At 47.5% G+C, this 12945-nt stretch overlaps 1 protein-coding gene across 1 annotated transcript in view; it reads left to right on the forward strand.

Annotated features, from left to right (window-relative positions):
- Positions 1–12945, forward strand: part of LOC148041857 (uncharacterized) — a 184734-nt gene that overhangs the window by 131147 nt on the left and 40642 nt on the right. Inside the window, exons 13-14 of the mRNA XM_087688807.1 lie at positions 4081–4268; positions 4459–4589. Of these exons, the coding sequence (XP_087544933.1) occupies positions 4081–4268; positions 4459–4589 (319 nt within the window). The remainder of the gene's footprint in view (positions 1–4080; positions 4269–4458; positions 4590–12945) is intronic.

Raw genomic sequence — 12945 nt, forward strand, 5'->3', positions numbered from 1 at the left:
CTATCTCCTCTGTGACGAGGGACGAGATGTGATCCCATACCTGCTGTCTGCATCTCTGTCCTCTAGCTGAAGCTGTCTCTTGCTGGAAGAGGTGCGTGTAATAGTTGGTGGCAATCTCCATCACCTCATCAGGGCTAGAAGGGGTCCTCCCATACTCATCCCTAAGGCTACGTATCTGCTCTCTCGCGGTGCGGGGCTGGTGCACCTGGAAGAACTCCCTGCACATCATGACCCCTTCTGCGCTGAAAAGGTTGCTGAGGTGCGGAAAGAGAACTCCGAGCGCCTGTCCTCTAGGCCAACAATGGCTGCACGTGTGTGCACCTCCTGTGCGTGGAGGATGGGGTCCCCTGGTGCCTCCTGCAATAATCTCTGCGTGGCTGCAAGGTCCCGCCAGAGTGCTCTCTCCTCCTTCCAACACTACTGCCTGGCCTGTCCGGCTGCCTCTTGGCAGATTCTGCTTGACTCGGCTAGGACCTCTGCAACCTCCTCTGCTATCCGGTCCCTCCTGTCCCACTTTCTGGTCCAAATCTGCTCTATCTGTCTCGACACCTCCTCCCTCCTATAGATCGAGTCAGGGATCCTACAGGATCGTGTATCTAGGGCGGATGCTGGGGGGTCAAGTGTCAGGAGAACCGGGCAGTGATCGGATAACGTGGTACCTTCCAACTGCTCAATCTGGCCTCCACGAGAGCCTCCCCATTCTCCCACATAAAACCTATCCAACCGCTCCAGCAGGGCTCCACCTAGCCACCTGTATCCCCAGGAGAAGTCCAACTACCTCTCCCTCCTGTGGAAGGCAAGGTCTTTCTAGGTATCATGTGCTCCGACTGCAAGCAAAACGACCTCCCTTGCCTCCTGCTCCTCCCCAGCCATGCCCTGGTAGTTTCTTCCTCTGCCCTGTTGGTCCTCCAAAGCCTCCAGGTTGTTGAAGTCTCCTCTAACAGTCCAGGATTCCAGCTCTGGGAGTCCAGCTGCAATCTCCACCCAGAACCTGCAGTTGCCCTAACCTCTCTAGGGGCATAGACATTGAGGACTCCAATAAATGAGTCCCCAATATCCAATCTGATCCATAGAACCCTTCTTGCCACTATCGTCCCGTGGTCTCGTACACAAGTGGTGAGACTCGGGCCAATAGAGGCGCATACGCCTGCACTCCTGCCATGGGAACCTATGGCCTGGTCCTAGTAAGTGTGCGAGCTAGCCGGAAGTACCTTCCCAACTCGCGCTGAGCCTGGGCGAGGGTGAGCTTGTGCTCCTGCAGAAGCAAGATGTCGATCCGTCCGGCAAGGGCAGGCTGCAACTCTTGCCGAACAATCAGCTGCCTGGAGCCACGTGCCCCACTGTAGTGGAGACTGTTCACATTCCAGGATGCAAGATGTAAGCTCATGGGGAAACCTGTGAATGACGGAACAGGCATCTGTTCGGTGTGGATGCTGCAGATGATTAGGAGAGACTGTGAGGCATTCAAGTGCGCTTTGCCGCCGGTCAGGATGGTGATCTCCAGTCCCGCATGGTGGCCCTCGGCCGGACCATAGGGGTGATAGATGCTCCAGGTGGTACTATCAATGCATCTATCAGCCATGCTGAAAATCGCGACTCTGTACACTGGTAGAAGCGGGCCGCTTGTGCCGGGGGCCACTCGATCACGTCCCTCGGCGCTCTCCACTGTGGGGGAGCTCGAAAGATAATGCTCAAGTGCGGGATGTTGGTGCTAGCCCACTAGTTAATGTCCATCATGCAACCAGGCCACTGTTGTGTAAACAGTGCTAATCCTTCATCTCCCATCCACTGGGAGATGTGATCCGCCACCTGACTCTTCAACTCCTCCTCAATCTGTGTGGTCGTCCATTCCTCTGAGTAAGATGACTGAAGAAAAAAGGCGTAGTTTGGTCCATCGGGTGGTGCTAGTAGGTGGACCTTGCCTCTCCTTGACTTACGAACCACGAAGATCCCCACCTCTAGAGGTAGTGGGAACTCTCCGTGCTCCGCAACTCGCAGGTAGGACCATTAGCCACTACGGAAGAACTCTTGTGGTAGCAGCTGTGGTTGTCTCGGGAAAGTGTGGCGGGTGGCAGGGGCGGATGAGCTGGTGGCTCTGTGGGAGGGGAAAGACTGCTGGTGTGCAGAGGAGGTAGGTGTGTGTGGCTCATCACCTCCTGTGGGAGGAGGGGGGGTGGGTCTAGGGGGGCTTACTTGACCTGGGTGCGGATCAGGGGGATGCTCGGTAGGGGGGTGATGGGGGGGGAAGAGGATCGAGATGTGGTGGGATGGCGGGAGATGCATGGCGGATGTGGCCAGTGGGGTGGTGGCCCTTGCAAGGGGGGGATGTGGGCCAACGTCAGTGGGGGGAGGGGGGGCATGGGATTTGGGGGGGGGGGGGGGGGGTGAGGGGCCTGTGGGAACTCAGGCAAGGCAATCTGTGGCGCATGTGGAGAATGTGGGGGGTTGCGGTCTTGTCGGGTGGGGCGGACACGGGGTTTTGGGGGGGGGGGGGGGAAACTGTGGAGTGTCTGCGGAGAGGGGGCCGCTTGCCCGCCAACACCTTGCTGAAGAGGTTGGGTTTGAGGAGCTGGCTGCGCCCCCCCTTGCCGTCTCCCTCTCTGTCATCTCTGGACCCGTGTGAAACCGTCAGCGTCCACCTGCGGACCTGTGGGTGGAGCTGCCTTGGCTCCAAAACGCGTACAAACTGCTGCCTGATGCCCAAAGTCGCGGCAGCGCAGGCACTGCCCTAGTTGCCCAGCGACAATGACCTGCTGCCTAAAGAAGTGCTCGCTTGCCTCAATCTCTAGGAACTGTGGGATATTCTTGACCTGTTTCACTGCCACCTGTACCTTTGGGACTCTTACAGCTGTCACTGCATCCGCGAAGGACGCGGGAAGGACAGTGCTGAAGAGCCGTCCAAAGTCTTCCACCAACTGGCGAGCTGTGTCTGCCAAGCTGAGGCGGACCATGAAGATCCCTTGGCCCAATAGGACCGCCTCCATGATCTGCGCTGTGCCGATGCGCAGCGTGGAGTGAAGCTACCCCCGAAGCTGGGCCCTGGCTGGGAATGTCCTACTACCTGACCATAAATCGCTGTTTCCATTAGCTCCAGCTCTTTAGCTTGGACGGCTAAGAGCTTCTCCTCAGAGAGGACTACGCGCAAGGTGTTTGAATGGGGGGGACTCGCTGAGTGCACCGGCGTCTAACCATAGGTTTCCATTGCACGTCCCTTTTGGGAGAACCTACCTGTCACGCTGTTGTGCTACTGGATGGGGAGTTGCTGTAGGGGGAGGGAGCAACTGGAGGGGGAAGGGGGGTTGTCGATGGCGAAGGGGGGATTTCTGTTTTCAATGGTGGTGGTGTGGCAGCCTGAGAGAGGGCCAGGCCTCCCAGCAAGACAGCACGCGGGGGTTTTGGAGGGGAGGAAAAAGATAGGCCCGGGGAGGGGGGGGGGGTATATAGGCGCAGGCGGAGGGGGCAGGGTGGGCGCAGGCGGCGCGAGGGCAGGTGGCGCGCAGGGAGCTGGGGATGGGGCCCTGGCGAAGGCGAGAGGGATGGGCGCAAGTGATGACGAGGAGAGTGGTGCTGTTCCTGTCGATGGCGAGGGGGGGTGTCGCTAGCGATGGCGCTGTACCGGTGGGGCACGAGGAACAGACGGGGCGGGGCGGGGCACTACGATCAGACGGGCGGGGGCACAGCGACGTGATGGGCAGGAGAGCTCTCACAATTTTTTGTCTTGTTCGCCTTTTGGTCTTCTGTGTGGCTGACCTTTGGTTTCAGCTAGGCATGAAGGAGAGATGAGGTGGGCTAGAGCAAATGGCTGACGTCTGAGGAAAGTGAGAAAGGAGAGGAGAGGGCAGGGGGCTGGCTGGCCAGAGGAGGGAAGGAAGGAAGAAGGATGGGGAAGATGGAAGAGGGTCACACAAAACACACACGGGCCAATAGCAGCTCAATCGTGTTGAAAATCACAAGAACTTTGTTGATTTGACTTCCTTACTGCATAGAGTACCAGTCATTTCATTATTATACATAATCTATAGCGTGCTCTAAATGTATTTATGACAATCTAATGGGATTTTTTGTTTTCAACCATTGCAGTTTTATCAATTTCCTGGCGAGGTTCTTCACTACAGGCAAGACAAATAGAAAACCGTTCTGTGATCCAGAGGACAATTGAGAAAATTCTTTTCTTTGTAAAGGAGTGTGAAACTCTTCAGCATGATGTGAAGCGTCTAAAGAATGAAAACGGGAGACTGCAAGAAAAGATGATTGAGGAGCAAGAGAAGGTGAACAGTAAATCTTTTCTGCCAACTATGAATTCAGTTTGCAGATATTGGAGATGATATATAGTTCATAGAATCATGTTTTGCAGTAAACAAATATTTAAATTGAGTGTACACAAGTAGTTTCTTTGAAACTGTTTCACGCCTCAACAGTTTTGTAAAATCTGGCATTTGCCTTTATTGTGGAATACAGAGAACCACCTTGGAACAAACTATTAAAAACACCGATCAACCAGCATCTGCCCTGGTTAAGATAATTCAGCAAAGTGAAGAGAAACTTGCAGCAACATTAAAACAAAAGAAGGGCTTAGAAGACAAACTGAGGTAACATGGGGATGATATACTTATTCAACAAAGAATATTTTAGATGCTGTGACCTCTCATGCTTAGTGTACATGCCTCCATTGAACGATCACTTATCAATTTGGGGTTGTCAACTTGTATCTTGCAAAGCAATCAAATTGCTGAAGGTTCTTTCAGCTCTATTGTCTTCACAAGCAGACAATAATCCTTTGAAACTAAGCACTTCTTTCCAGGAAAATTACACTTGACCACCAGAATGTTTAGGACATGCTCACTTTAGATATTTTGTCTAGATGGATACTCGTAATGGCCCACATACAGCAATTTGGGTCTCAGATAGGATGGACAGAGAGTATGCACCACTTTTTCCTTTTTTGTAAGTATAGAAAGTACAAGAGTCACATGACTATTGAATATCAGAGATGGTATGTAGAGACAGCAGCACACAAGAGAGCCAAATCATGCCTAGTAAGAAGACCCACATACTTAATGGTACTCAATTGCCACTGAAGGAGACCTCACAAATGGCTGATGTGACTGTGCACTCCGAAGTGGAATATAAAATGAAAACATTCCAGGTAGTCCAATTATGCCAACAGCCCCCGACCTGTAGAAAGTGAAAGAGTACAAGAACATATTGTTGCGTGGACCCTTCCAGTTTGGGGTTGCCAAAAACCTAATCCCCTGGATGCATGGACCTCTAGCAACCAAACGCCCAACTTGAGATAATAAACACCATATGCACCATGTGATTGGGCATGCTAGACACCTATGACAAGAGGACTCCTCCACTGTAGCACGAGAGAAGTAGAAGCCATTCGAAATGTCCCATTTTATGAGGATAGCAGCAAGTGGGAGACTATCCACCAAAATTCACAAAATTAACAGTTTGCATGTCAAAAATGGCTGTACTAAGGCAACCCCCCACCACCATAGATTTCCACCAAGCTCTAGCCTTGTGTAGATCCCATGGGGAATTTTTCTCATCTATCAACCATGCATGATCCTTAATAAGCAAATGCTATATATTATTTGCAGATGCTTGCTGTAAGATCAACTAATCATTAATTTTCCAATCTGGCCAAGGGCTTTCCAACTCTAGGTTGGGAAAGAGTTGCCAAACAAGCATGGAGTCTGAAATCATTACCCATAAATCACAGTACACTCTAGGCACATGAAAAATGCTCCCCACAGAGCGGAACGATATCAAAATATTTCTGATGCATTGGATCTCTCTATTTTTTGTGAAGGATAATTGTATTAATTACGAAAACGCAAAATTCAGAAGTGCACATGACCACAAGTACAGATGGTTTGTATGAGAAATCATAATGTGCCAAGAAAAAAAATCTTGTCAAGGAAGAATATCTGCTTTATTGGATCTCTCTTTTTTTTGTAATGAGTAATTGTGTCATTCACACGAGGAATAGAAGAGTCATGGCAGAGAAAAAGACTCACATTCCAAAAGCTGAGTGGATTTGTAGATTATGCCAGAAGGTGGAGAGCAAGAAGCAATATATGTGTAGATGTAGAGCCTATAGCACAATTCAAACTAGTTATCCTATGCTATTTGGAGGAGACACCTCCCTCAGACTAGTCATGGAGTCTCAAGACTAGCACCACTTGGGTTAGTTCCTAGTCGGGGTTCAAAGACTCCATACATCATTATTACACACATGCACCATATAGAGAAGGGAATGTTAGTCAACTTGCCGATTTCTTCTAGATAGTCATTGCACACACAATAACTACATGAAGAGGGGTGATAGTGGAGAGAGCTGAGAAGATTAGAGTAGCATGCCGGGGAAGAAAACCTCCTAAAAAGGGAAAAAGGCACCCCAGTAATCCTAAGTGTGTTCACACACATCGGCCTTGTATATATGCCTCATACTTAGTCTTGTAAATATTCTTCTTCCACACCTCTCAATACACTTTGTGTTGGATGCGCTCTCTACTCAACGTCTTGATATTTCTAAGGATCCATAGCCATCCGTATAGTAGCTACAGCGGCAGTTAAGCCACTCATCACCACGTGCCCTTGACCATCTAGGTCAACTAGCCTTTGATGTTGCTAGCCAAGTCATTACTCCATGGGAGCGTAAGTATCCAGGTTCTACCTCCCACCATGAAGATTTTTCCTCCTCCTTGCAGGCCAACCATCAATGTTCCAACCCCTTTGTGGTTTTGGGTGACATCTATGATGATGGTGTATTGGAGACATTGGCCATAAAGGCCCAACAAGGGTCTCATCATAGTTCTTCATCTTTTGTTTTTCTCTAATCCCTGAGTGCCTCTTGCACGCTCGTCCTTTTGTGCTTGTTTAATCCCTTGTATCTAGTTCATATATGATGTCCTAGAGCCACTCTGCATTTTGTAATCTTGTTGTCTTGTGCTTTTTTCATAATTAATATAATTAAACATTACGGAGAGAGAGAGAGAGAGAGAGAGATTAACGTTTACATAAGGCCAATGTGGCCTTTGAGACAAAATCCAGAGTACATCCATATCGAATGTCATCTCATCAGTAAGGTAAAGATAACATTACAAATAAGTGGGTGGCCTATGAAACAATACTGAAAATAACTATATGATGGGACTATACTAGGGTTGAACCATGTGTAGTGTTATTCCATCGATAGAAAAGAAAAGGAAAGGAAAGGAGAACTAGATCTGATAGAACCATGTACAAAAGTGTGGTGGGGACTATGGGCTGTAGCTGATCTCTAGATCTATATATGATCTCAGCTATGATGCGGTCCCTAGCTGCTTCACTGATATGCCTCGTGGTGAGTCTACGGTATCTTGTGATAATGGCTCTAATCCGACTCTGGTGTGGCCTCCTCAGACGTGGTCCTAGTAGACGGGGTCGTCGTGCTCGACGAAGGGAAGTGGCTCTATCCAATGTGACACCACGGTGTGGCCTATAAGGTGTCTAGTGGGGTGGCTTTGTTTTTGCTAGGTTGGTAGTGTCAGTAGGGTCGACTCTGTAGAAGAAGTCTGTCACTGCTCTCTGTGTGTGTACCTCTGGGTGAGCTGGCCTCCTGTCTCGCAGTAGTGCAGTTCCGCGCCTCTCGAGCTCCAGGAGGAAAAGACCTAGGCATCTCTAGTCCTCGTACTCCATGACGCGACGAAGGGGTCCAAATCCATCACGGAAGAGGCAGTGGTACCATCCTCGTATGTCATAGTATACTGTGCATCTGCATATGTAGTGCTCCTCCATCAGGCTCTCAACCACAGAGCTGGCAAGTCCTATCCTCTGCTAGGGTATTTGTCCATCTGCCTGTCTCCATCTGAAGCCTATGTGAGGAGGTGCGAATCTGTCCGATAGCAACCCGTACGCTATGGAAGAGATGAGTGTCCATATATGTTGGCCGAATAGTGAAACCATCATCAGAGAGACACAAGAAATGACTCATGTAGAACTCTATCCTCGATCCTAGAGGGAGTGGTGGATGGATCCATGTCCTTGCTGTCTCAATCCTCAAGATATCAGCTCTGATCACCTGGTTCAACTCTGATCGGCTGAGAGAAAGTGTAGGGCAGTCAATGCTATAATCCAAAGGTGGAAGACAATCAATATCCAAACCATGTAGGCTTATCCAAATAGTCATCTGTGAAAACCAACAGTTCTTCTCGCCTCCAGCTACTAGTTGTCTAGATGAGGTTAGTGCCAATCTAGAGTATCTATGGCATTGAAGTTCCCATAGTCTGTGCCAAAAGGTCACTGTTGTGAAGAGTACCTCCGTAACTATAGGTGTTGCCCCTAGCTCTGCTTTGACAATGGGATGTGGGGTGGAGGGCTTACTCCTAATCATGCGTGCTATCATCATGATCAATGGCCTTTCCACGCTATCCCAACCATCATAATAATCCCTCTCTATTCCAATCTGATCAGTGAGTGGCCTAAGATGCCTGTGGTACAAGCTGCAACCCCATACCTCTGCTCCATATAGTAATGTAGGTGTGACTAGGGTGTCAAACAACCAAAGTTTGGTGTGGGGCTCCTAGAACTGTATGTGAGCACATTGACTCTTGAGTGCCCCTAGTGCTGCATATCCACATGCCAGACGTGCCTCTGATGCCCCTCTCAATGAAAAACGTGGGCCAGAGAAGGTGACTCCCAAATAGACATATTCCCTCACATGCTCTAGTATGTCTCCCCCAAATGTGAACTGGTACATAGATCTAGTCACCCATGCTGCTGAAGTATTGAAAACCATGGTTTTGGTCTTCCCAAGGTTCACTGTGAGGTCTTTATCTCTATAGAAGATGTGCAAACATCTAGATGGCACTGCAATCCCTCCGGTGAATCTAAAATGAGAACAATATCATCTGCATAAAGTAATATCGGTATCAACACCCCTGCCAGATGTGTGAGGTGTCTTCTGTAAAGTAGTACTTGGGATGTTTAGGGAGGCATGGTGTTTCATGTTTCATATGTACACAAGGGAGGATGAGTGTCAAAATAGCGTGATCTCCTGCTATGCCAATTGGTCTCTTAGATATCTTAAATTTTTGGATGTCTGGTATCAATGTTGGTAAGCCTATCAAGTAGTCCAGAGTACTTGCCCCTCCTTTGTGATTCCAACATGTCAAATTGTCAAATCCTAGCCATTGTGGTAGACCATTAAAGATGGCTAGTCTATGTGCACTTCCCAAAGTCAATAGGTGTGTTCCATAGGTACTCACTTCTTTATCTTGGGCTCTCCTGCGTAGGCCTATTTCATCTATGTCGATCTCTTTGAACATGGCATTATCATGCATATAAAAGTCACTCTGTCTATTTCCGATGCGTATATTGAAATCTCCTACTAATAATATGTCCCCAATGCTAGCATATCTCATGATATCCTCATAAAGTACATCAAAGGGTAATCCATCTCATGTGGCATAGGTAGAATTTGTAGGAGGAAAGTAGCATATTGCGATGAATATATCCCATGGTCTTCTCGCATGTATCCTAATCCATAAATATCATGCATCATCATCTCTTTTCATTACTTGCACTATCCCTTTGAGGTCTTCCCGGTATAGTATGGCCACACCTCCAGAACCCCTAGTGCTTCCTGGTTTTCTAGCTACTCGACGAAATGCACTTTCCCACCTGTATCCCCGCATGTCTGGTAGTCGGCTGCCTTTACATTGGTGTGTTTCTGTGTACATTGCTATATCTATGTTTCGGAAGCTATCTTCAAAGTAACCAGCATCCAAGCCTAGGGCTCCATTACAATTCCATATTGACATCCGAAGTGTCTCATAGGCCTCATACGGTCATGAAGTTCTTTTGTTAGTGATGATGACTCATCCATCCCTATAAACAGCCCACTTTCCCTCTTTGCGAGCCTCCAATACCTTGGGCATGTGTTCTTTGTGATGCGCTATATGTGTTGGGGTAAGGTCCTTATCCAAATAAATCTTCTCACCCTTGAGGGCTCTCCTCTTGGAGAGGAAGGAATTTTTTTTCTCTATGTCTCCAAAGCAAAGAGTTAGAGCCTTGGACTTAGAGTCCTCTTTCCCCACTATCCAAGCACTGACGATAGGTACATCAGAAGCCCCAATTTTGTCAGCAAGTGTCTTAGCATCTTCCTATGGGCTGCTCTTCTCCTCCCATCCTACCACCCGTACATGTAAAACCCTAGCCCATCTCCTAGCCTCTTCTTCCAAGGTAGCATTCATTACTTCAGTTTCGTTCTTTGATGTTCCCTTATTCTTTTTTACTACCTCAATCTATGGGCTGGCTTCTTCTATCTGCTTCTGTGTTGTCTTTGCCGCTTCTGCCCATGAGTGAACCTCCCTTTCACATGCCTTCAAAGCCTCTTTCTCTTTTTGTAATTCTCATTGCACGTTCATTTCTTTTTTCTTAAATCTATTCAATTCTTCCCTCAGCTCTAAGATTTCAGATTTGTAGGCATCTACAGCATTCAGCATTTCAGTTTTCAGCGTGTGCATTTCGGACAGCATTTGTGCCTATAAGTCATTCTTAATCTTTATGTGCATTCTTAATCAGAGAGAGAGAGAGAGAGAGAGTATCCTATTGGGGTGGAGGTGGCTTCCCGTGCCTTGTTGGATTGGATGGCATCTCGTATTCATGACCGGTTTATGTACTGGAAGTCACAAGGCTGGCCTCTCTATGTCAGACTCAAAGTTGCACAATGAATTATGATTAGCATGATTTTGTTTTTCTTGCCTTTGCTTCCTTGGACTAAGAAGTCCCTACTAGAATTGGTCCAACCTATCCGATTCATGTTATGGAAGAAGAAAGGTACCTGGGTCAGGTATGGATTTCATGGCAGCACGTGACTACTCCTAAAAGGATGGGGGGAGCAGCTCTATTGGATGTTAATTTTCATATGGCTGCTTTGAGGTTAGCTCTTCTGCAGGCTCTTTGTCTACAGACTCATCCCTGGACAGATATAGCTAAATGTTTTTTAGAAAAGACTAGCATTTCTCATGGTAACACTGTTATTCATGCTTCTTGGTGGCATGTGCTTAACTCCACAAGATCTATTAAGGTCTCTCAGTCTTTTCTCCTTTCCCATATGATCGCATCTTGGCAGGCGATGTTACGTTTCTCGGTTTGGCACCCCTTGGATTCTCATAAGGAGGAGAATTCTCTCCTAGGCGAAGTACTGGCCTCTTCTAGGTTGTTGGATTGGCCTGACAAAGATCTCCAGAGAGACAAGTTTAACCACATGGCTCGGCTGGGGTTGCAGTTAGTCTAGGATGGTGTCATTTCGGGACAAGCCCGTCTTTATTCATTTCGGTGTATTCGCCAGCACTTTCGGGTGCCTAGAGGGTATCATGTTATTTGGACAACCATACAAAACAGAATTACCAGCTACTATCCTTAGCCTACATTATAGCTCTTGTCTCCCTGGCGTGATTGGATGTTTGTGGTTCCTGATGATTTCGAGAAAATATTGGCCAATCAGATATATCATCAGATGGTAGAGGCTAAGCGATGGGTCACAGTCAAGGCAAATAAAGTATGGCGCATTTGGGAAGGCAAAAAGCAGTGGCAAGATAGGTTCATCCAGCTCTGGAAATCTAAGGTTCCTTATCAGGGAAAAGTGTTTATGTGGAGGCTTCTTATTGGGGCTCTTCCTACTGGGAATGTGTTGCTTGCTCGTAAGATCTCTGCAGAGCGATGCATTTTTTGTACTACATGTGATGAGATAGTGCTTCATCTTTTTGTCTCCTGCCCTGTTGCAAGACGGATTTGGAGTTTTGTGTTCCGAGTTCGGTCCTCGTTGACTCGTCTCTGGATTTCAGCTCGTTCGTGGATTTTGGGGAAGATGGCCTCCATGGCCTCTTTGAGTTTAGATTATTCCTGCCTTTTCCATTTCCTCAGATGGACAAACAGCCTTGTGGCATATTTGGCGAACTCGGAATGCCTTCATTTTTAATCCTATATCTGGGATTCATGGTCATATGGCCCGAATCCGCGGTTTAGTGCTGTGGTAAATCACCTCTATAGTGTCTACTAACCTGGTTCTTCCTGATATTGCTACTCCCTGGCTAGACACTGTTCACTCCACACTAGCTGTGCTTTCAGTGTGATAGTTGTGTTAGAGTCTGTGTAGACTTTCCTTCATGATTGTTTTTTTTCCATTTGTTCTAAGCCGACCTGATGGTCTGATGTAAAACATTTTCTACTTAATTCAATTATCTTCACGAAAAAAAAAGAGAGAGATCTGCTAATCCAATTTACCACAAAATAGTGGAGGATAAGAGATGGATTACTGAAAAAGCTATTAAAGTTTGGTCGGTGTATGACAGTGTGGCTAAGTGGAGGGATCGCTTGCTTCACTCTTGGAAGTCAAAGCTTCCTACCAGGGGAAAGTTTTTCTTTGGAGGCTTCTCATTGAGGTCTCCCAACAGGCAATGTGCTACGGGCCCGCAAGATATCTTGGGGTAGATGTATCTTTTGTACTATTTGGTGAGACACTGGTTTATCTTTTTATTTCTTGCCTAGTTGCTAGACAAGTTTGGGACTTCATTTCCAGAGTGGATCTTGTTGATCGGTCAAAGAATCACAGTGCGTTCTTGGGTACTTGGCATGATGTCTTCTTTAGCTAGGTTTCATTCTCATCATCCTTACCTCTTTCACTTCATGTGATGGATTGCTCTTTGGTGCATTTGGTGGACAAAAAATGCCTTTATATTTGATTCTGCCTCACATATTTGTGGCCATGTGGAATGAGTGTGAGGCTTGCTATTATGGCAGATCTTTTCTATGATTTCAGTTGGCCTCATGATTAGAGAGGTGGCTGCTCCATGCATGGAGACTGGTCATGCACCCCCATTGCACCATCTTCATGATCCCCTTCCTTCACTCTTATGGATTGTTGCTTGATAGCTTTTTAGAGTGTGTTTG

The sequence above is a fragment of the Lygodium microphyllum genome, chromosome 1 (genome assembly GCF_053477565.2).
Source record: "Lygodium microphyllum isolate KBCC chromosome 1, Lygodium_microphyllum_v1.1.10, whole genome shotgun sequence".
Lineage (NCBI taxonomy): Eukaryota > Viridiplantae > Streptophyta > Polypodiopsida > Schizaeales > Lygodiaceae > Lygodium > Lygodium microphyllum.